Source organism: Loxodonta africana, chromosome 5 (genome assembly GCF_030014295.1).
Source record: "Loxodonta africana isolate mLoxAfr1 chromosome 5, mLoxAfr1.hap2, whole genome shotgun sequence".
NCBI lineage: Eukaryota > Metazoa > Chordata > Mammalia > Proboscidea > Elephantidae > Loxodonta > Loxodonta africana.
Genome location: NC_087346.1, coordinates 89,263,021 through 89,289,275, shown reverse-complemented (window position 1 = coordinate 89,289,275; position 26,255 = coordinate 89,263,021). Strand labels below are relative to the sequence as shown.

The window sequence follows — 26,255 nt, the reverse complement described above, 5'->3', positions numbered from 1 at the left end:
AGTTTTTAGCTATGACATTTCTGATCAGCACCTGATCTCTGAAATCTACGTAATACTGCAAAAACTCAACTGCAAAAACACAAATAACCCAATTAAAAAATGGGCAAAAGATATGAACAGACACTTCACTAAAGAAGACATTCAGGTACCTAACAGATATATGAGGAAATGTTCACGATCATTAGCCTTTAGAGAAATGCAGATCGAAACTACAATGAGATTTCATCTCACTCCAACAAGGCTGGCATTAATTCAAAAAACAAAATAATAAATGTTGGAGAGGCTGTGGAGAGATTGGAGCACTTCTACACTGCTGGTGGGAATGTCAAATGGTACAACCACTTTGGAAATCGATTTGGCACTTCCTTAAAAAGCTAGAAATAGAACTACCATACGATCCAACAATCCCACTCCTTGGAATACATCCTAGAGAAATAAGAGCCTTTACACGAACAGATGTATGCACATCCATGTTCACTGCAGCACTGTTTACAATAGCAAAAAGATGGAAGCAACCAAGGTGCCCATCAATGGACGAATGGATAAATAAATCATGGTATATTCACACAATGGAATATTACGCATCCATAAAGAACAGTGATGAATCTGTGAAACGTTTCATAACATGGAGGAACCTGGAAGGCATTATGCTGAGTGAAATTAGTTGCAAAAGGACAAATATTTTATAAGACCACTATTGTAAGAACTTGAGAAATAGTTTAAACTGAGAAGAAAACATTCTTTTGTGGTTACGAGAGGGTGGGAAAGGGGTATTCACTAATTAGATAGTAGATAAGAACTACTTTAGTGAAGGGAAAGACAGCACACAGTACAGGGGAGGTCAGCACAATTGGACTAAACCAAAAGCCAATAAGTTTCCTGAATAAACTGAATGCTTCGAAGGCCAGCGTAGCAGGGGCAGGGGTCTGGGGACCATGGTTTCAGTGGACATCTAAGTCTATTGGCATAATAAAATCTATTAACAAAACATTCTGCATCCAACTTTGAAAAGTGGCGTCTGGGGTCTTAAATGCTAGCAAGCAGCCATCTAAGATGCATCAATTAGTCTCAACCCACCTGGATCAAAGAACAATGAAGAACACCAAGGACACAAGGTGATTACGAGCCCAAGAGACAGAAAGGGCCACGTGAACCAGAGACTACATCATCCTGAGACCAGAAGAACTAGATGGTGCCAGCCTACAACCGATGACTGCCCTGATAGGGAACACAACAGAGAACCCCTAAGGGAGCAGGAGAGCAGTAGGATGCAGGCCCCAAATTCTCATAAGACCAGACTTAATGGTCTGACTGAGACTGGAAGGACCCCGGTGGTCATGGCCCCCAGACCTTCTGTTGCCCCAGGACAGAAACCACTCCTGAAGTCAACTCTTCAGACATGGATTGGACTGGACAATGGGATGGAGAGGGATGCTGGTGAGGAGTGAGCTTCTTGGATCAGGTGGACACTTGAGACTATGTTGGCATCTCCTGCCTGGAGGGGAGATGAGACGGTGGAGAGGGTTAGAAGCTGGCGAAAAGGATACAAAAAGAGAGAGTGGAGGGAGAGAGCAGACTGTTTCATTAGGGGGAGAGTAACTGGGAGTGTGTAGCAAGGTGTATGTGGGTTTTTGTGTGAGAGGCTGACTTGATTTGTAAACTTTCACTTAAAGCACAATAAAAATTATTTTGAAAAAAAAAAAGGACTGGTTGATGCTTAACTACTTCAGGAGATAGTATATGATCAAGAACTGATGGTACTGAAAGAAGTCCAACCTGCACTGCACTGAAGGCACTGGTGAAAAACAAAGCACCAATTGAGATGCTTTGACCAAATGGAAACACTCATCTATGCCAAGAAATTTGGAAAACAGCTACCTGGCCAATCGACTGGAAGGGAACCATATTCATGCCCATCCCAAAGAAAGGTGATCCAATGGGATACAGAAATTATTGAACAATATTAAGATCACATGCAGGTAAAATTCTGAAGATAATTAAAAATGGCTGAGGCCATATATCAACAGGGAACTGACAGAAGCTCAATGCCGAAGAGGAGGTGGAACAAGGAATACCATTGCTGACATCAGAGAGATCTTAGCTGAGAGCAGAGACTACAAGATGTTTACCTTTGCTTTATCTACTACATAATGAAATTTGACTGTGTGGATCATAGCAAATTATGGATAACACTGAGAAGAACGGGAGTTCCGAAACACTTAATTGTGCTTGTGTGGAATCAGTGTGTGGATCAAGAGGCAGTCTTTGAACAGGCAAGGAGATACTGTGTGGTTTAAAGTTGAAATGGTGTGTGTCAGGGTTGTATCCTTTCACCATATTTATTGAAGCTGTATGATGAGCAAATAATCCAAGAAGCTGGGCTGTATGAAAAAGAGTGTGGCCATCAGGATTTCGGAACAATCTATTAACAACCTGCAATATGCAGATAACACTACCTTGCTTGTTGAAAGAGAAGACAACTTGAAGCACTTAATAATGAAGGTCAAAGACTATAGTCTTCCATATGGATTACACCTCAACATAAGAATGAAAATCCTTACCAACTGGACCAATAAATAACATCATGATAAATGGCAAAAAAAAATTGAAGTTGTCAAAGATTTCGTCCTTCTTGGATCAACAATCAATGCCCTTGGAAGCAGCAGTCAAGAATTAAGCGGTGTATTGCATTGAGCAAATCTGCTGCAAAAGGCCTCTTTAAAGTGTTAAAAACCAAAGATGTCACTTTGAAAACTATGGCATGCCTGACCCAAGCCACGGTGTTTTCAATCACCTCATATGAATGCAAAAGCTGGACAATAAAAAAAGAAGCCCAAAGAAGAACAGACACATCTGACTTACGGTGTTGGCGAAGAATATTGAATATACCATGGACTGCCAGAAAAAAAAATCTGTCCTGGAGGAAGTATAGCCAGAATGCTAGGATCTATCAAGAGTTCCAGCATGAAAAACTGTGATGGGAGAAATAGTGCAGACGTGGCTCAACTATGATGGAGTGCTGATGGAAGCACACATTCCCTACAAGTGGTTTATCATATATGTACAACAATTAATCCATCAGTTTTCTAGAGAATCCATAAAAAACTGAATTTGTTTTCTTTGCTACTCTTAGAAAGCTTACTAATTAGTAGCCAATTAGGTTACTCCAAATATATGCAAACAAGATACACTGTTCCTAGACTGCTTTTTCTCTCCTCTCTCATGTCTCTTCTATAAACTCTATTATTTTCCATCTTCCTTAAATGGCTTTAGTTCTTAGAGCCCTATAGAGAAACTGTGCAGAAAGCACAGAGAATCCCTATGCACCCTTATCTCCACTGCACAGTTTCTCCTATTATTAACATCTTCCATTAGTGTGGTACATTTGCTAAAATCGATGAATTGTTAAGATTCTTTTTGTACTGGGAGTGATCTATGAGGTGTCCAAGAGAGCCACTGGGTAACTAAAAAGGTTTATTTCCTCACCTTATGACAAATACCAAAATTATTACATATATGTTTGCTCTTCTCTGCATATCAAGTAGTTTAAGGACCACACAAGTTAACTAAACAAATGTCTCACAAGACCTTTCTTTGAATCCAGGTACCCAACAGGCCTTCTTAAGTAGTCACTGTGGTAACTACCACCTCTGGACATTTCTAATTAGACTAAATCCTTCTCATTCTTTGTGCACGAAAGATAAAATTTCTTTTAGGGGTACTACCTTAAATTTAAACTCAATATAAGTCCATTTTTCACCTTACCATTTCTCTTAACCCATAGCAAAGGCTCATCTATCTTGATTAATTAAGGCAGTGACTTATTTTTATTACTAACACAATGAAGTAAAAGTAATTGGACTAATACTCGGAAGGCATCAGTTTAATGGCAAACCATTTAATCTATGCAGGCCTTCCTCATATACAAAAACAAAGCTAAACATACCCTGCCCACCTTCAAGATTCTTATGAAAATTAAAGTATATAAGAAACAATCTGATGCGATTACGGAAATCTGATATAAGGCAGAGATGGCATTATAAAATAGTGAGGAACAAATGCACTCAATAAATGGTGCAGGGACAACTGTTTATCTACACGCGGAAAAAATTTTTGAAGGTCCCTAGGGGGTACAAATGGTTTGTGCTTCACTACTAACCTAAATCTTGGTGGTTCAAACAACCCAGCAGCACCGTGGAAGAAAGGCCTGGCAATCTGCTTCCATAAAGATTACAGCCAAGAAAATCCTATCAAGCAGTTCTACTCTGTAACACATGAGGTCGTCATGAGTCAGAATCAACTCAACAGCAATGCCTTTTTTTAATCCCACACCAAACACAAAAATAAGTTACAGCTGACTTAAATAAAAGCAAGTTAAAATATTTTGAAGAAAATATAGTAAAAGAGATCTTTATGACCTTAGGCTCAATAAGACAGCAAATGCTAGAGAATTAAAAAGGCTGATAAATTCAACTACAATAAAATTATATCTTCTGTACAAAAGAAAATACAGACATCCTTACAGAGTGAAAAGACAGGACACAGATTCAGATATGCTATCTGTAATACATGGAAACCCTGGTGGCACAGTGGTTAAGTGCTACGGCTGCTAACCAAGAGGTCGGCAGTTCCAATCCACCAGGCGCTCCTTGGAAACTCTATGGGGCAGTTCTACTCTATAGGGTCGCTATGAGTTGGAATCAACGCGACGGCATTGGTTTGGTTTTGGTTTTATCTGTAATACATATGACACAATAAGGATTAGAGGCCAAGATAATATAAACAGCTTCTATAAATCAATAAAAAAGAAAAAAGAGAAACGATCAAAAGTTATGAATGAGCAATTTATAAAGAGGAAACTTGTCTGAAAATGGTCAATAAGCAAATGAAAAGATGTTTAATGGTTTAAACTTGCTAGTAACCAGGGAAATTCAAGTTAAATCCACAGTGAGATACACCCCACTAGACTGATAAACAATAACAAGTCTATGCCAATAAATTCTGATGAGAACACACAGCAATGGGAATTCTTACACACTGCTGCAGGGTTGTAAACTGGTTGAACCAGTTGACCAAGGGCAGTTTGGCAATATTCAGTCAAAAGTAACACGTACATACTGTAAGATCCAGTAATTTCACTCCTATATAAAACTATACTCTGTCATATATGTGCAAAAGGAAATGTGTATAAAAATATCCACAGCAAAATTGTTTTTAATAAGAAAAAATTGGGGAAATGGTAACAGACTTTTGTTGTTGTTAGCTGTCATTGAGTCAGCCCCCATTCACGACAACTCCACATACAACAGAACAAACCACTGCCTGGTTCTACATCACCCTCATAATCAGTCATGACTGGACCGTTGTGATCCATAGGGTTTTCACTGGCTGATTTTTACAAGTAGATCATCAGGCCCTTCCTCCTAGTCCACCTTAGTCTGAAAGCCCCACTGAAACCTGGTCAGCATCACAGCAACAACCAAGCCTTCAATGACAGTCGCCGTTGCTCATGAGGTGAACTGGCTAGGAATCAAATCCGATTCTCCCACATGCAATGCGAGACTTCTACCACTGAACTACCAATGCCTCATTAAGAGACTCGATAAATACATTTTCATATATCCACTCAAGGAGATACTATAAATCCAGCCAGCCCCTTGTTTTCTTAAGTACTGAGAGCTAAGAATGGTCTTTACACTTTTCAATGGTTACATTTTAAAAAGCTATTTAATTATCTATAATTAGGCCTCAATTTTGCCTCTCAATCAGCAAAGCCTAAACTATTTACAATTTGGTTCTTTAAGAAAAATTTACCAGCCCCTACCATAAAGAAATAAAAACAAATGAGTTGTTGACCTGAATGTCAACAAAAGTATACGCTGAACGAGAAAAAAACATGTTACAGTGGGGAAAAAAATGGAAAAACCATACACAATAACAGACAAAAACCATTTTTTAATAAAGTTTTCCAACAACACCACATGATGTTTACAGATAAATGCATATGTAGTAAAAGTAGGAAAATATGCACGAAAATGATAGCCACCGAATTCAGTGTATTGACTACTTTCTAACAAGTAAGGCAGAGGAATGAGCTCAGCAGCGGTACATGTGGGAATTCAATGGTCACTATAATGTGGTCACTTATTTCCTAAGTGAGATCATGGGGAATCAGGGTGTTACACATTATTATTTCTGTTTTTGGTATACTTGAAATACTTCATTAAAAGAAACAGAATGAGAAAACAGATATGAGGATGGTCTGAAAAAGTTAAATAAAATGTGTATTAGGTTTCTTTTTGCACCATAGTGACATATGTTATAAAGGTGATTCAACTCAATGCAGAAATTATCTAACAATATCATTAACATCACACACAAGTAAAATTTTGCTGAAGACCATTCAAAAGCAGCTACAGCAGTACATGGGTAGGACACTGCCAGAAATTCAAGCCCAATTCAGAAGACGATGAGGAATGAGTGATAGCAAGGCGGATGTCAGACGGATCCTGGCTGAAAGCAGAGAATATCAGAGCGATGTTTACCTGTGTTTTATTGACTATGCAAAGGCATTCGACTGTGTGGAACATAACAAATTATGGATAACACTGTGAAGAATGGCAATTCTGGAACACTTAATCGTGCTCACGAGGAACCTGTACATAGATCAAGAGGCAGTCATTCGAACAGAACAAGGGGGTACTGATTGGTTTAAAGTCAGGAAAGGTGTGTGTCAGGATTATATCCTCTCACCATACCTATTCGATCTGTATGCTGAGGAAATAATCCAAGAATAATGAAGAATAACTATATGAAGAATAACATGGCATCAGGATTGGAGGGAGGCTCATTAACAACCTACATTATGCAGATGACACAGCCTTGCTTGCTGAAAGTGAAGAGCATTTGAAGCACTTATTGTTGAAAATCAAACACTACAACCTTCAGTATGGATTACACCTCAACATAAAGAAAACAAAAGTCCTCACAACTGAACCAATAAGCAACAGCATGATAAACGGACAAGAGATTGAAGTTGCCAAGGACTTCATTTTACTTGGATCCACAATCAACACCCGTGGAAGGAGCAAGTCAAGAAATCAAAGGATGCATTGCATTGGGCAAATCTGCTGCAAAAGACTCTTTAAAGCGTTCAAAGGCAAAGATGTTACCTTGAAAACTAAGGTGAGCCTGACCCAAGCTGTGGTGTTTTCAATTGCCTCATATACATGTGAAAGCTAGACAATGTATACGGAAGACCAAAGAAGAACTGAACTGTTGGTGAAGAATACTGAATATACCATTGTCATAGATTGAATTGTGTTCCCCAAAAATATCTGTCACCTTGGCTAGGTCATGATTCCCAGTATTGTATGACTGTCTACCATTTTGTCATCTGATATGATTTCCCTGTGTTATAAACCCTATCACTATGATGCTAATGAGATGGATTAGCGGCAGTTATACTGATGAGATCTATAACAGATACCATCTTAAGCCAATCTCTTTTCAGGTGTAAAAGATAAGTGAAAGAGAGACAGAGAGGACCCTCGTACCACCAAGAAAGCAGCGCCGGGAGCAGAGCATGTCCTTTGGGTCCAGGGTTCCTGCGTGGCAAAGTTCCTAGTCCAGGGGAAGATTGATAAAAAGGACTTTCCTCCAGAGCCCACAAAAAAAGATATCTTTCCCCTGGAGCTGACGCTCTGAATTTGGACTTCTAGCCTACTAGACCATGAGAGAATAAACTTCTGTTTGTTAAATCCATCCACTTGTGGTATTTCTGTTATAGCAGCACTAGATGACTAAGACAACCATGTACTGCCAAAAAATGAACAAATCTGCCTTGGAAGAAGTACAGTCAGAATGCTTCTTAGAAGCAAGGGTGGCAAGATTTCATCTCACATACTTTGGACATGTTATCAGAAGGGACCAGTACCTGGAAAAGGACATCATACTTGGTAAAATGGAGGATCAGCGAAAAAGAAGACAACCCTCAATGAGATGGACTGACAAAGTGGCTGCAACAAAGCGCTCAAACATAACAACAATTTTGAGAATGGCACGGGACTGGGCAGCATTTCGTTCTGTTGAATGTAGGGTTGCTATGAGTGAGAATCAACTTGATGGCATCTGACAACAATAAATTTTGGGACACTCTATATAATTTATTTCAGTATATCCCCAGCACCTTACAGTTTCTAACTACAAATATATATTAAGTATTTGTTAAATACTCTATAACAAAAATAAGAATGCATAAAATTAATACTTGTTAAGACTGATAAGAATTCATAGAAAGCATCTAACAAACACTTGAACCATAGTAAACACTCAAAAGTGTTAAGTATTATCATCCTAGGGAAGAAAATACCAGGAATATATCTTACCTTATTAAATTTAATACTCATAATCCCATATGCTATATATTATTTTCTACTTTAATACACAAGGAAACAAGTTCAGAGTACTATTCGCCTTGGGAGTCAATGTCAGAGCCTGGATTTAATATTAATTCTGTCAGAACACAGGGGGCTTTCAGCTAATACTGCCTCTCTATAAATGATTAAATAACATAGACAAACTATCACACATTATAACAAAGATAGCTATATTGTATACATAACAGACATTACCCAGAACAATCAAGATTTTTCTTCTTAGCCAGGCTTGCCTCATCACTTTCCAATGGCTCATTCTTGGAACTGGAAATTTCATCATGGTCAATAATATCTCCAGAATCTTTAGCATTTAAAAATGTCTGTGCTCTTGAGTTGCCTTGAGTAGCTGTCTTCTGCCTTTTAAATGGAGTAGTTTGTTTCCTAATATTCTTAGATGACTGATTTTTTTTTCCAGCAGGTTTTTGTCTGCTATTGTGATGCAATGATAATTCATTTTTTATTAGAGAAGAATTGCTACCAACAGGACCTGGAGGATTAAATGATAACCTAAATTAGTATAACATCTGTCCAGATTATCTGGTTCACTGGAATATCAATATTATCTACATTTACACATAAATACTTACACATACACTAATCTCATAGGCTAAATTTATATTCTAATTAAATTATTAAACTACGCAGTAGTTCAATTTATAGATACAGATAACAGACTCTAAATTTATCATAAACTTCCAAAACCACCCTCTCTGGCTTTCCCCACTATTCTAGCTATCCTTAAGATCTTGGTGTTCCCCAAGGTTTCAGTTTCAGCTTCTCACTCCACATACTTACTTTGAGGAGCCTATCCATCCCATGGAGCTCTGGCGGTACAGTGGTTAACAGCTCAGCTTGGAAACCACATGAGGCATATCTACTCTGTCCTACAGGGTCGCTATGAATCTGATTGACCCGACTGCAACTGGCTTATCTACCCCATGACTTTAATCATTATCTATAATTGGGTTCATTTACTTTGGACACGACCATTAGGAAAGACCAGTCACTAGAAAAGGCCATCACTGTTGGTAAAGTGGAGAGTCAGTGAAAGCAAGGGAGGTCCTCTCTGAGATGGATTGAAACGGTGGCCAAAACAAGGGACTCAAACATACCAATGATTACGAAGATGGCACACGACCAGGCAATGTTTCATTCTGTTATACCTAAGGTTACTATGAGTCGGAGCCAACTCAATGGCAGGCAACTAATAACAATAGCTGATATCTTTAATATCCACCTACCACTCTGCCCCAAACCCAATCCTCTTAATGAAAAGTACAACCATCTACCCACATGTCTAAAGCAAAAATCATTCAAGATTCCCGCCCTCATCATTTCTTATCTGGATTACTAAAACACCATCTTGACTAATCTCCCTTTCTCTATCCTGGATGTTCTTTAATCCATTCTTCACATTGCTTCAAGAATTATCTTTGAAAAACACAAATTGGATCACCACAACCCTACTTAGTATCTTTCAATTATTATCCATAGGTTCAGAATTAAGCCCAAATCCTTTTAATGTCAATTTCTTTCTACATATAAAGTTTGCTTATTTCACTAACCACAAACTCAACAACCCAACTCCAAACTAACAAAACAAAACAAAATCACAAAGAGCCTGCAGCACTGAACTATTTGCAGCTTCTCTAAAGCTGTGGTTTTCCAAGTGTGGTCAGTAGACCAGCGACATCAGCAGCATCTGGGAATTTGTTAGAAACACAAATTCTTAGGCCTCACTTCAGACCTACTGACTCAGAAACTAAGGGGGCAGGGCCCAGTAATTTGTGTTTTAACAAGCTTTCCAGGTAATTTGGAGGCATGCTTTAAAAAAAAAAATTAAGCTCTCAGCCGTGGATCTCTGCACATGCTACTTATGCTTGAAACATTCTGTCTTTCCTCCTCACCTCACCTGGTCACTTTGGTAACCCCTAACTCATCCTTCAGATAGTATTCCCGAAATCCCAAGTCTAAGTTAGGTTGCTCTCTCCACGCTTTTTATAATATTTATCATATATTTTGACTTTGCTTATCTCTCTACCCCAGCAGAGTGAAAACTCCTTGAGACCAAGATTTGTGTTTTATTCACCTTTACATTCCCAATGCCTAACACCAGAGGCAGGACCGGACCAAGGCAAGACAGGAACCGAGGGTGGAAGATTTAAAGAGGCACTCTCAGAGTGGTGTAACACTGAGCTAGAATGCATATAACCCTGGGAGTGAGTACTTGGTTAAAATTTTCCACTCTAGGTGGCTCACTTGCCTCACCCTAGTCTTAGCCCTGCCTAACACCATTCCTGGCTCATAGCAGGCACTCACCGTTTCTTGGTATATATGAAAGAGCAGTAGTGCCACGTGTATGCTATAGACAGCTTGGTTGGTGAATTAAACAACCGCTAAAGGATCAGAAAACCTGGGTTGAATTGTTTTCCAGCATTACCACAAAGGTCTATGATCTTGGAGGCAAGTCATATCACTTTTCCAGATTTCAAACTTTAGTTTCTTCTTCCATTAAATGAAGGAATTTGGACTATACAATCTATAAGCATCCCTCCACTTTTGGGACTCCCAACTTGATCAGAAACTCAACATCTATTTCAGGAGTCTTACTTAAATCTGTCTGGTAAGTGTCAGAGCTCTAGCACACTTATCCAAACTCTGCCTGATTTTTATTTACCCATATATTTCCACACTCATCCCACCACAGTAGAGAGTTTTAGGGAGCCTGAGTCAGAAAGGTGATTTCTCCAGAGCAAAAATAATATTAGTTAACATTCCAATACTATCTGCCACCTACTAAGTCAATCTGATTTAATACTTTTAACAATTCAAACGAGGTAGAGGAATTGATGATCATGTCACAGGCTGGGAAATGGAGCAAAGAAATCTGCCCAAAGTGGAGAAAGCGTAATTCAAACACAGATCTAACTCTAAAATCCAAGGGCTACAGGAGAAAAAAATATTTCTTGCTGCGCTATCACTTGAGGATCTCAATGATTCGGTAATTCACGTATATAGATATACTGACGTATTTACACGCGTCTCTCACCTGTGTTGCCCTAAATGTCCTACAGTCAACAGTATGTACATATGTAAATGTTACCTTATCATGTAACAATCCACTTTTTATCATTACTTTCTTAAAAAAAAAATTTCTACAGCAGTAAATATTTCATATTGTGTAGAAACTAGTTAACAGACACGCCTATCCTTAGAAACATCTGCTTGCAAAGTTAGTCCTTGGCTGGTGTTTGGGAACTTGAATCTCAGAAAGGTTCCCATCATTCATTTCCAACTGATAAGAGTGGTTTAGTGTGCCTAAACTACTTGTGTAAACAATATGGTTTATGCTGAACACTTGCTTTCCTTCTAGGAGTCTAGAATTTCAGCACTTGTTAGGCAAAAGAACCTAGCTCCCAATAAAAACCTTAGGCACTGAGACTAATGAGCTTCCTAGGTAGACATCATTTCCACAAGTGGAATTAAATGCCTCCATTGTGAATCCACTGGGAGAGGACTATTGGAAGCTTGAGCCTGATTTCCTCCAGACTTCACTCCATGCACTTGTCTCTTTGCTGATTTTGCTTTTTATCCTTTTGCTGTAATGAATCATAAACATTTAAGTCCAACAGTATGCTGAGTCCCAAGAATCCTCTTAGCAAATCACCAAACCTGGGCATGGTCTTAGGGATCTCGACACATACTATTTACCTTTTTATATGTAATAAACTAAACTGTAACTAACTGAATTATATAAACTCCTTGGTGACAAGAACCCCATCTTGTGAATCTTTGTATCCCTCACAGCCAAGACGCTCATAAAGCAGAATTAACATTCTCCTGACCACATCCACTGCTTTCCATATACCCACTGCCATTGAGTTGATTGCGACTTATAGCAACACTATACAACAGAGTAAAACTGCCCCCTTGGGTTTCCAAGGAGTGGCTAGTGGATTTGAACTGCCGACCTTTTGGTTAGTAGCTAAGCTCTTATCCACTGTGCCACCAGGACTCCTCTTTCCATATAGGAGGTAAAAAAAACTCCAGAATGTAGGCAAAGTACACAGCACTATAGGTGTTCTTAGTAAAACTGCCTTTTCCTCAACACCACCCACAGCAAAACTTAAAGGTCCGTAGTGTTCTCTCTGTCCCTGATGAGAGCACCACTACTGTTTTGCCCCTTTCCTTTCACTTGTCACTACAAATTTTCCAAGAGACTCATAGTAAGGAGGCTATAATCAGAGCTCATAATCCATCTCACCAGCAGAGACCATTAGGTCAAATCCCATTAACGGCTTCCATATGGCTTACCTCACTTGCCACAAGACATCCAACCTTCCCAGAATATTTCTCACACCAGACTCATCTTCACAGAACTTAAAGATCTCCTAATCTGACTCTATCTCTAACCCTTTCCTGACCTCTTCAAAGCCTTCTACTACATTAGTGGTTCCTCGAACCAGCCTACACAGAATTATATGGGAAAATTTAACATTTTTAAAAGCAAAAAAACAAAAACAAAACACCAATGCCTGGGCTACTTGGGCTAAGACCAATTACATCAGAATTTCTGAGGGTGGTACCCCGAGGCAGGTTTTTTTTTTTAAGCTCTCCAGCTCTATTATACTGGTCACTTACCTCCATTCACTGAAGATTTTAACACTTGTTTCCAGCACTAACCTGCCCCCATTTTTAATAATTTGAATATTCAAACTTCTAATACTCTTGTCCTCTATCCCACCACAACTTCTCCTTCCCCTAGTTGTGCCTGAGATCAATTACTACACTACATCCAAATTCACAGTTTCTAGCATTCCACTATCTGACCTCCAGTTTAGTTTCTCTGGGATTCTCTTCTACACTCTTGACCCCCTGGGACTGCCAATCCATTGACTCTACCAACATTCCAATACAAACTCCTCTTCCAGTTCCTTCTTTACGAGGATAGATTCCATGATAATCAGTATAATCACTCCAATGCATACCTTCACCTCCCCTGCCCCTCTTTCTATTAAAACCGCCTGGCACAATTCTGTCCTTGTTTAAATCCAACTCTTGCCTATTCTGCACCCATTCATGGATTGGGAATATCTGCATAAAAACACACAAATATGCATACTGGTCTCACTTTAAATTTGTAACCAAAGGCTTCAAGAAGACCCTCAGGACTCAAACAATATTAAGTTTTCTGACAAATTCACCCTCTCAGTCCACTATTTCACACCTCTCCTTCTCTCTTCAAGCTTTCAATTACTCCTCTCCTCAATCCTTGGCTTTTTTTCTTTTCTAGCTACAGTCTATTATTAGATGACTTCAAGGAGTCCCAAATCTTTAAATTTCATCTGTATATTGACAATTTCCTAATTATACATCCTCCAAGATCTCTCCCCTTACCTTAGACCATTTATCACACCATCTCAACATACCAACTCTGATATCTAAAAGACACCTCAAAATTAACCTATCAAAACCTGAAATCTTGATGTCCTTCCCTAATCTGCTTCTCTTATAGCTTTCTTTAAGTAAATGGTAGCTCCATTCTTCTAACTCACTCAGACCAAAAACAAAAACCTTCGCATCACCCTGGATTTCTACCTTTCTTTCACCCCAATTCATCAGTACTTCCTGTGGGATATATTCAAAATATATCCTGAATCCAATCACTTTGCACTGCTCTCAATATTACTTGGTCCAAGCCACTGACACCTTTTCCCTCCAACAGCCTTCCTCGCTAGTCTCCATGCTTCCATTCTTGCCCAGCTCCAGTTTTCTCTTCATGTAACAGTAACAGTAAGACTCTCTTAAAAGATGAGTTAATTATGTCATTTTATTGCTTAAAACCTTCCAGTAGCTTTCCAGCCACAATGGCCTTCTTAATGCTCCTCAACATGCCAAACATGTTCCATCATGACCTTTATAGATACTGTTCCCTTAACCTAGAATGCTCCACTCCAAATTATTTGGAAGGCTCCCTGCATCACTTTATTAATATATGTGCTCTGAAAGATCATAATGTTATTTTGTGACTGTCTTTTATAAAAACAGTATCCCACTCCATCCTCTCATTCACTCTCACCTCTATCTCCTCCTTCTCTTCTCTATGCCTTTACCTGTCTTATTTTCTTTATTACCTATCACTGAATGGCATTATATATCTATCTTTTTTGTCACCTCTCACTAAAATGTAAACTCTCAATGGTAGAGACTTTGTTTTTGGATTCTGTTTTTCCACAGATGTATCCCCATACTTAGAATAATGTATAAGGTAGGGCCTCAATGAATATCTTTTTTAATTAAATGATTTAGTATTTCTATCAATGACCCAATTTAACTTTGTCCTCATGAGATTTTCTCTAGGAAACAGGAGTATAAATCAAACATAAAGATACCTCCTTATAGAATAATTTCTTGGGAGCTCCCAATGAATATAATTTAAATAAAAATACTTACTCTGGTCTGATTTTACCTCCCACCAATTAGAAGGTGGCTTGGAGATTCTTCGACTTTTTGTGACAGTCAAAGTCACTTCCTCAGGTACAAGGCTCTCCTTCTTGGGCTGATTTGAAAAACGCTTGTTTTTTAATTTTTCCTTAACTTTTTTCTGATTTTCTTTAATAGGAACATGAGTTCTACTTTTCTTTTTTCCTAAAATAAAGAAGACCACAAAACAATTCACAACCTACTGAACCAACGAATTTTAAGAAAGCCATAATAGATTAAAAATAACATTAAAAAAAGAAAAAAAAACCCTCTCAACTATAGGAATGCCTTAAATTTATCCTGTAGGCTTTTATTTCATTTCTATTTTTAAAAAGCCACATGTTCTCAATTAGATTTCTTTCTGTCAGTTAAATCCAAACTTTTCACATTGCCTATCTATCATTTACTAGGATCCTAAGCCAATAAAAAAAAAAAAAAAGGCGCAAGAATCAACTTCATGGCAACTAACAGTAAAAATAAAATAGATGGCTCATTCTTTTTACTTACCAATGTCCCAAGTAAAAACACAGTAGTTACTGTTTTGAAATGATTATTTTTGTCAAACTAATTTCGGAAAGAGGAGACTTGAAACTGAGTTTTCAATAAGATATTTTTATGAAGAAAAAAGATTGTTTCTGTGAATAGAAATTTGAAAAAAAAAGTAGCAGAAAACAATGGATACAGCAAGGAATGAACAGCTAATGAAAAAGTTCAGTATCAACAGTAATTTTATGTTACTACAAAGACGGGTAAGAAAAAAGTTGATAGAACAGACAAATTCCAGTTTTTGTGACTGGCAACCACAAAGAAGGGGGAAAACAGGCCATTACAATACAAATATTGCCGTTGAAAGGGGACAACACTATCAAGACGGGTTTAACAATTGAGATTTTCTTCTTAAAAATATCTTTACAACATTAAATGGTAGTAGACCAAAACTGGAAAAACTTCTTCACATTGAATAAATTAAGAAAACAAAATTTATTACAAATCTGAGACAAAGATAGATTCTATGGGGTTCAAAGAAAAAATTAAAATCATATCAAGTAGGAAACATTCACATAGAGATGCATCAAGAAATGTAAGACTAATAAAGCATACATTATATAGAATTACATAATTACATATTGAACTATACAGAACAAAAAGAAAATAAGTTCAAGAAAGGAGAAACCATGAGGACTGAGAATACTCAGAGCTTTCTCTAAGAAGGTGAATTTGGGGAAATAACTCACACAGAGATGACATCTAAAGCAAAGGAATAGTTTCCCCAAGGTGTGAATGTAAAGGAACCACAAAGGAAAAACCATTAAGTTTTGGGGATATGGAAGGAAGAAATCAAAATTTATGAGGATATAAGGAAAATTAATCAATAAAGAACACACAGGAGGAAGTCAAAAAAATAGGGAGGAAAACCAGAATATTACCCTTATCAGACATTAGTGCTTAAATTAAAATGAAACCTGAATTTTTACAACTATATAATTTATCATCCAAACTGGGATACTTTTGAAAGTGCGAGAGGATGTTTAGGTGTAAACTGGGATTGTCCCAGGCAATCCTGGACATACAGCTGCCTTGCTTATGGCATCATAATATACTGACTGGGCTTTGTATTGATGGTACTGAATCATGAAGAAAAGACGAAGTTATATTCTTTGTGCCACTTTTTAGGTAATAGAGATAAAAGGTGTTATTCTTACAGAAAGAATTCTCTCCAGAATAGTTAATGGAACAAAATACATTTATCAAATCTATTAGGCACTTTATGTATGTAATATAATTTAATCCTTCTTGACAACCTATAAGGAAGGAGATACTACTCAAAACAGATTTAAAACACCTAGTCCAGAATCTGTCCTGCCTTGGAGCTCATATTCTTTCAGTTATACACCAAGAAGTTTTGAAATGAATGAAAATGTTTTTGATATTTTAATGGGAAAACTTAGTGTATTAGTGTATCAAAATACTTTCTTGACCCAAATTGTATATGTGCTTGAAGGCTCTAGATGATTCATATTTTATTATAATATTGACATACACAAAAACAGTATCAAAAGCAAAATATTTAAGATACCATTTTTAAATATAAGTTGCACTTTAATATAATAATCTTAATCACTCATTTATTTTAGCATTCAATATAGACATTATATCACCTGAAATAATAATTGACAGACTTCAGTTTTGTTAGTGAGTTTGAGAAATTCAGTTTAAAATAGAGGAAAAAGGGTTGTGCCAAGATGGCACAGTAGTCAGATGCTTCCTGTGATCCCTCTTACAACAAAGACCCAAAAAAAACAAGTGAATTGATTATATGTGACAATCTAGGAGGCCTGAACATCAAAGGCAAAATTGAGGAATCAGACTAAGCGGCAGGGAGGAGGAGGGAGACACGATTCAGAAGCAACAAGGAGTTGCCAGACCTGACCCGGTGGAAACCAGCACCCTGCAGACTAGATCTGCTGGCATGTGCAGTGAGCTAAGCAGTGGCTCTCGGGACACGTTTTCCACATCGGGAGACACCAGGCGGCAGAGAGTCTACTTAAGCCTCCAGAACCAGTGAAAAGCAGCACTCAAACAGCAAGATAAGTACATGCATCTAACCTACCGTGTGGATAAAAGAAGGCCCCTTTTGGGAAGAACCTGTCTCCCATTTACCAGCCCCCTCCCCACTCTACACCTGTCCCGGGCTGGCTTCAGTGACTGCCATGTCCCCTTGGCCGGAAGTATGACCCCTCCATGCCCTGAGCCCTTCTCTCGGCTTTGGAGAGAGAACAAATTAACACACAGGAAAAAATAATCTGCCAGCTCTCCAAAGCCAGGAACTCAGCACAGGCACAGCCCCTTTGCCTAGGCCCAGGCATAAGGGGTCCATGGACTCTGAATGCCTTTCACCCCTGCACAGACCTGTGTGGGCCCATTTCAACAATGCAGATCCTCATTAGCAGAGTACAACAAGGTATATACTTGAAGCCTATTTTCAACTGTATTAGCTATAAGGTGGAGTGGCAGATTCATGACACTGACATTGCTCTGCTCATTAAGCAGGGTCATCACCTACCCACATCAGAGGCGTGAGAACTGGCGGCTCCACCTACGACACCTAGTTAGTCATGACAGGGGTCCAAGAATAAGTGATGCTTCCCAGTCTTTACAGCCAACAGCACTGGGTGTTCAGAGTCCAGCTACAAAACCCACCAACCTAGGTGCTCCAGGGAACAGGGACATGCTTTCCTCCCAGACACTCGGGGCAGCCATTCCCCTCCGTGCTCAGTGCATGACCACCTACTACAGCCAGATACCTGTTACTCCAATCACCCCTGCCCATCTAGGACAATAGGTGAGAGACAGAACCACACACTTGACCGACTACCTGGATGCCAGAGCTAAACCCATACAAGAAAACTAAATGGACCACTGGGCTTACCTTCCTAGTAACAGCTCTAACCACCTGGTGACAGGATGTGAGAACTTCAAAGGCACCAATAATCAAACAAGACCACACAACTAGCCTATTTGGGTATATCAAAACAAGAAGCTAAGATACACTAAACAAGCATAAAATGAATAAATATAATAACTTTTTGATGGCTTGGAGACAAAAGCCATATCAAATCACCTAAACAGGCAGACCACAATGGCTTCAGCAAGCATCCAAATCAAAGAAATCTTCTGGAGGAAGAGAATTTTTTTGAATTACTGAAGGCAGAATTTAAAACATTAATGTACAGAGCTCTTCAAGAGATCAGGAAGGAGATCAGGCAAAATGGAAAACAAGTCAAGGACACAGATAAAGCAATACAGGAACTTAAGAAGGTTATACAAGAGCATAATGACAAAATGACAAACTTAACAGGCTGCAAGAATCCACAGAGAGACAGCTATCAGAAATTCAAAAGATTGACAATAAAATTTCAGAATTAGACAACTCAGTAGAAAGTCGGAGGAGCAGAATTGAGGCACTGGAGGGCAGAAAGAGTGAGATTGAAGATAAAACATTTGACATCAAATTATTTGAGGAAAACTCATATAAAAGAATTTAAAAAAAGAAGAAATCCTAAGAATTTTGTGGGGCTCTATCAAGAGGAAAAACCTACGAGTCACTGGGTACCAGAACAGGGGGGAATAACAGAAAATACAGAAAGAATTGTTGAAGATTTGTTGGCAGAAAATTTCCCTGATATTGTGAAAGATGAGAAGATTTCTAACCAAGAAGCTCATCGAACCCCACACAAGGAAGATCCCAAAAAAGTCACCAAGATATACTAAAACCAAACTTGCCAAAACCAAAGATAAAGAGAATTTCAACAGGAGCAAGGGATAAACGAAAAGTCATCTACAAAAGAGAGTCAATAAAACTAAGACTAAGCTTGGATACTCAGCAGAAGCTATGCAGGCAAGAAGGCAATGGGATGACATATATAAAGCCTTGAATGAAAAAAAATGCCAGCCAAGAATTATATATTCAGCAAAACTGTCTCTCGAATATGATGGTGAAATTAGGGCATTTTCAGATAAACATAAGCTTAGGGAATTTGTAAAAACTAAACCGAAATTACAGGAAATTACTGGTTAGAAAACCAGTAACATTAGATAACAACTGAAGACTGAAGCACAGGACAGAGCAACCAGATAACAACTCAGATATGGAAGTCACGAAAATAAATCGAAACTACAACACTGAAAAGAGGGAAACAGACACGTCAATATGTAAAAGATGACAACATTGAAACAAAAAAGAGGGACTAAAAAATGTAGTCATAGGATCTTTCATATGGAGAGAAAGTCGAGCCGATATTAAGAAATAAGAATTGGCTTAAACTTAGAAAAATATGGGTAAATATTAAGGTAATCATAATGGAAATTAACAATCCTACACATCAAAATAAAGAACAGGAAAAACACAAAGACTCAGCAAATACAAAATCAACAATGATGAAAAGAAAATAAAAAATGACCCACCATAGAAAATTAAGTGGAACTGTCAACAACACACACACACACACACACAAAAATACATCAAAATGACAGCACTAAACTCATACGTATTGATAATTACACTGATTATGTGGACTAAAAGCACCAATAAAAACAGAGAGTGGCAGAATGGATACAAAAAAACCAGATCCATCTATAGGTTGCCCGCAAGAGACAAACCTTAGACTTAATGACACAAACTAAAACTCAAAGGATGGAAAAACATGTATATCAAGCAAATAACAATCAAAAAAGAGCAGGAATGGCAATATTAATCTCTGACAAAATAGACTTTAAAATTCACCACAAAGGATAAGGAAGGACATTCTATAATGATTAAAAGGTCAATACACCAAGAGGACATAACCATAATAAATATTTATGCACCCAACAGGGCTCCAAATTACATAAAACAAACAGCATTGAAAAGAGAAACAGACAGCTCCACAATAATAGTATGAGACTTCAACACCACTTTCAGTGAAAGAACATCCAGAAAGAAGCTACATAAAGATACGGAACATCTAAATGCTACGATCAATGAACCTGATCACATGCATGTGTACGGAACACCCCACCCAACATCAACCAAACATATTTTCTTTTCCAATGCACATGGAACATTCTCCAGAACAGACAGACCACAAATTAGGCCATAAAGCAAGCCTTAACAGAATCCAAAGCACTGAAATAGTACAAAGCATCTTTTCTGACCGTAAAGCCAGAAAAGTAGAAATCAATGACAGAAAAGGCAAGGGGGGGGGAAAAAAAACATGGACACTGAACAACACATTGCTCAAAAACTATGGGTTATAGAAGAAATAAAAGATGGAATAAAGAAAGCCATAGAATCCAATGAGAATGAAAACACATCCTACCAGAACCTTTGGGACACAGCAAAAGCAGCACTCAGAAGTTAATTTATACCAATAAATGCACACATCCAAAAGGGAGAAAAGGCTAAAATCAAAAAATTAACCGTACAACTTGAACAAAAAGAGAGCAGCAAAAGAAGCCCTTGGGCACCAGAAGAAAGCAAATAATGAAAATTGGAGCAGAATTAAATGAAATAGAGAATAGAAAAACAATTGAGAGAATTAACAAGACCAAAAGCTGGTTCTTAGAAAAGATCAACAAAATCGAAAAAACTACTGGCCAAACTGACAAAAGAAAACCAGGAGAGGAAGCAAATAACCCAAATACAAAATGAGATGGGCGATATCACAAAAACCCAACTGAAATTAAAAGAATCATAACAGAATACTATGAAAAATTACACTCCAACAAATTTGAAAACCTAGAGGAAATGGACAAATTTCTAGAAACACACTACCTGCCCAAACTATCACAAACAGAAGTAGAACAACTAAATAAACCTGTAACAGAAGAAGAGATTGAAAAGGTAATTTTAAAACTCCCAAGAAAAAAAGTCCTGGCCCTGATGGCTTCACTGGAGAAATGTACCAAACTTTCAGAGAAGGGTTAACACCACTACTACTAAAGGTATTTCAGAGCGGAGAAAACAATGGAATACTCCCAAACTTATTCTATGAAGCCAGCATAACCCTGATACTAAAACCAGGTAAAGACACCACAAAAAAAGAAAATTACAAAACAATGTCCCTCATGAACATAGATGCAAAAATCTTCAACAAAATTCTAGCCAATAGAATTTAACAACATATCAAAAAAATAATTCACCATGATCCAGCAATTCCACCCCTTAAGAGTATATCCTAGAAAAATAAGAGCCCTCACACTAATAGATATATGCTCACCCATGTTCACTGCACCACTGTTTACAACAGCAAAAAGATACAAACGACCTAGGTGCCCATCGATGGATGGATGGATACACAAATTACGGTATATTCACACAATGGCATACTACACAACAATAAAGAACAAAGATGAATGCAAGAAACATCTCACAACATGGACGAATATGGACGGCATTATGCTGAGCGAAATTAGTCAGTTGCAAAAGGACAAATATTGTATGACATCACTATTATAAGAACTCAACAAAAGGTTTAAACACAGAAGAAAACATTCTTTGAGAGTGGAAAGGGGTATTCACTAACTAGGTAGTAGACAAGAATTATTTTAGGTGAAGGGAAGGACAACACACAATACATGGGAAGTCAGCACAAGCGGACTAAATCAAAAGCTAAGAAGTTTCTTGAACAAAACCAAATACTTCAAGGGAGAAGGAGCAGGGGCAGGGATCTGGGGACCACGGTTTCAGGGGACATCTAGATCAACTGGCATAACAAAGTTTACTAAGAAAACATTCTGCATCCCACTTTGGTGTCATCTGGGGTCTCAAAAGCTAGGAAGTGGCCATCTAAGATGCATCAATTGGTCCCAACCCACCTGGAGCAAAGGAGAATGAAGAACACCAAAGACACAAGGGAAACATTAGCCCAAGAGACAGAGAGGACCACATAAACCAGAGACTTCATCAGCCTGAGACCAGAAGAACTAGATGGTACCCAGCTACCACCAGTGAAGGTCCTGACTAGGAACACAACAGAGAGCCCCTGATGAAGCAGGAGAAAAGTGCAGTGCAGACCTAAAATTCTTGTAAAAAGAACACATTTAATGGTCTGACTGAGGCTGGAGGAACCCTGGAAGACCTTGCCTCCAGACTCTCTGTTAGCCCAGAACTGAAACCTTTCTAAAGCCAACTCTTTAGACAAAGATTAGACTGGAGTATAAGATATAAGTGATACTTGTGAAGAGTGTGCTTCTTAGTTCAAGTAGATACATGAGACTAAATGGGCAGCTCCTGTCCACAGACGAGATGAGAAGGCAGAAAGGGACAGGAGCTGGTTAAATGGACATGGGAAATCTGGGGTGGAAAGGATTGTGCTGTCACATTAGAGAGAGAGCAACTAGAGTAACATACCAACATGTGTATAAGTTTTTATATGAGAAACTAACTTCAGCTGTAAACTTTCACTTAAAGCACAATAAGAAAGTAAATAAAGTAAAATAGAAGGGAAAAAAGCCACCACTTCTTTTGTAAATGTCTGCCATATCCCATATTCTTTTTATTGGAATCATCTTTACTTTTATGCTTCCTCAGTTTCTAATCAGCAGCTGGTCTTTTTATGAAAAGACAAGATAAAGAATATGACTAAATTGGGAGTGACAGTTCCCTTATGAGAAGTTTCTTTTTTTATTATTAAGCAGAATATGAATTTACAAAATTTGAAGGTAAAAAATTTTGATTTATCTAAATGTTTTTTTAGGAAAAAACACATGAAGAAAGTTGTTTGAGGTGCTAGTTAGATAATTCTTCTCTGCGCTTCCATTATTATCCTGAGCATATCTGTAAGTTATCTGTTGGTGTATATATACCACCAGACTGATCTTTTTAACAGTGGAAATTGTGTCTTAGTAATCTCTGTAACCATGCCTAATGCAGTTTCTGGTGTTTAATGATTATTAGACAAATCAGTGAATAATGAAATAGCAGAGTATGGATTTTTATCTCTATAAGAAATAGCCCCCAAACTATTCTGGCTCCCTCCACCCTGCCAAATTTATATTTTAATAAACTTCAAGAATATATAATTGTGTTTTATAAGTCTTCTGATAAGTAACTCGTTTACTAGCCTTTCCCCTTTGCTGCCACCTCGGGAGTTAAACAAAAACCAAGAGTGTTGGAATTAAATTAGATGTAAGATAAGCTAAAGAGATTGTAGAAAGGAGCCTGTAAGCTTTTGAGGCTCTGAGTAGACTTGGGTTACTCTGCCTACTTCCCAAAGCTTAACAGGGATATTACAGAAAGGTAGAGTGGTGGAAAAATGTTTATAGTTATATTTAATATAAATACTTACTCTGTTTGGGGGAAATATGGTCATTTCTCATCTCTTCACACACTTCCGTATTTTTGTCTGAATTTCTTTGTAACTTACCTTGGACAGTAAAAGACGTATTTATATTTTTATCTTTAGGTTGCTCCATATCAAGATGTTCTTCAACTACTTTGGCCTTGACTTTTCTTCTCCTATTTTGTTTTATAGTCCCTTTATTTTCAGATGGCTTTTCTGCATTCTCAGAATATAATGCATCTTTTGTAGATTTACAATTATTCTCCATTTCAGATGCTGAAGCACAAGATTTACCAAGTTTTTTTCCTTCAAAGGGTTGAGGTTTCTCTACTGGGTGAGCTTTATGTGAATTTTTATCACTTGTCAATGTGACATTGTGATGTTTTTCTCTTGACTTCTTTCCTTGTAGGACTACAGTGCTCTCAACAGGGGATATTGTACGTTGTTTTGGAGGCTTAACATTTCTTGGTATCTTAATCAAAGACTGATTGCCAAAACTTATGTCTGATTCATCGATTATAAATTCATCCTCTAACAACTTCACGTCATTTGGAGAAGAATGAGGTGGATCAGTTGCTACATGCCTAATGACAGGACTAAAAGAGTATATTACAATAAACAAAATAGCTTACAAAAAAGAACAAGAAGAAGTGTTTACATTTGCTTAGTGAAGAAATTAAATAATCTACATAGGAAATAAAAATAATCTGCATATCTTTTAAAGAACAGTTCAAATGTCTTCTCAATTTTCTGTTACTCTTAAAATTTTTTCCCTCCTTTGCATTTCTATAATGTTTGGTCACAAGAACAAATATGATCAAATCAGTAGAAATAGTTGAATAGGTAGGGTGAAACTCTTAAAAAAATTTTTGAAAAAAAAAAAAAACCCAGCTCATTGCCATCGAGTCAATTTTGACTCATAGGAATCCTATAGAGCTGCCCCATAGGGTTTCTAAGGCTGTAAATCTTAATGGAAGCCGACTACTTCATCTTTCTCCCATGGAGTGGCCAGTGGGTTCAAACCACCAACTTTTTGGCTAGCATCCGAGCACTTAACCACTGTGCCATCAGGGCTCCACTAGCTGAAAAATCTAGCTTCTTCCATAGACCAGTGGTTCTCGACCCTGACAGCCACTAATCCTAAAATCCTAGGTAATGTTAATGTGCAGTCATGGCTGAGAATCACTACACAGACACTGTAGAACCACTAAAAAAAAAAACCTAGTGCCATCGAGTCCATTCCAACTCATAGTGACCCTAGAGGTTTTTAAGTAGGCAATAATATGTTAAAGTTTATTCCGTAACTATCCACTTCTGGCACGATCAGAAGAAACAGAAAAAAGACTCAAAACCTTTAACAGTAAAATTCGGTCACCCTGACATAATTCTATCTCTAAATACTATTGTCTTCACTCTTTGATGCCATACAAACTCAGAAGTGTTGACGAGCCTAAACGGAATAAGCTGATTTTCTTTCAACCTAACTTAGTTCTCATTAAAAAAAAAAAAAGTTGCCGTTGAGTCTATTCTGACTCATGGCAACTCCATGTGTCAGAGTAAAACTGAGCTCCATAGTGTTTTCAAAGGCTGATTTTTAGATTGCCGGGTCTTTCTTCCAAGGTGTCTCTAGGTGAACTTTAACCTTCAGGTTAACAACCAAGTGCATTAACTGGCTGCAACTCCCAGGGACTCCTAGTAGCTGTTGAAGGGTAACTTTTGGGGTGAATCACTGGCAAGAAATTAAACACTCCCTACTAATCAGGCAAAATTTCACCACCAACTCAACTGTCTTATTTGTGGTCCATTAAAAGGTTAATTTCTAAGTTAAATAGCAGTATTAAGAATTCTTAGATACTGTTCACAGATTTTGAAAGAAAAAGATCTCAAAGGATAGTTTCTTAATAACTTACCTGGATTCAGTTTTCCTTTTTACAGTTTCTAAAAACAATATCGAAAAACTCTTTTTAGCTTTTGGTTGAATTTCATATTCTGAATCTTGGGTTCTTTTCTGAGGTGTTCCTGACGCTTTCTTCCCTTGTGGTCCTTCTAATACTTTATCCTCTATTTCTACTTTCTTCGAAATATCTTCAAAGTTTAACCTATATATTAAAAGGTTGAAAGGAAGTCAAGCTGAATGCTTTCACAGTGTTTGCTGAGTTCTAAGTCTTCCTAAACTCCCTTAGGGTAACACTGTCAAGACCACTTACTTAATTCACCAATTTGTAAACTCTTACACAAAACATACAAGGTAAAATGCTCAGGAAAAAATAGTATGAATTTGTCAACAGAAAGAAATAAAATAGAAAAGAACAGTTAAATTATACTCCCAAGTAAACCTGTAGCATAAAGCACTAGTTTTCAAACATTTAGTGTGAATTTGAAACATCTATAGAACATCATTCAAATGTAGCTTCTGATTCAGTAGCCTAGGATAAGGTTTGAGATTCTGCATACCAAGTCCCAGAAAACACCACTGCTTTTAATCCTTAGCAGCAGACCCCACTTTGAACAG

General features: G+C 37.8%; 1 protein-coding gene across 2 annotated transcripts in view; it reads right to left on the bottom strand.

Moving 5' to 3' along the window:
- Positions 1–26,255, bottom strand: part of CENPC (centromere protein C) — a 107,046-nt gene that overhangs the window by 38,881 nt on the left and 41,910 nt on the right. For both annotated transcript variants that reach the window (XM_010595705.3, XM_064285755.1), the window contains exons 7-10: positions 25,654–25,842; positions 23,828–24,339; positions 14,892–15,086; positions 8,634–8,925 (exon numbers count right to left, since the gene is read on the bottom strand). In XM_010595705.3, the coding sequence (XP_010594007.2) occupies positions 8,634–8,925; positions 14,892–15,086; positions 23,828–24,339; positions 25,654–25,842 (1,188 nt within the window). The remainder of the gene's footprint in view (positions 1–8,633; positions 8,926–14,891; positions 15,087–23,827; positions 24,340–25,653; positions 25,843–26,255) is intronic.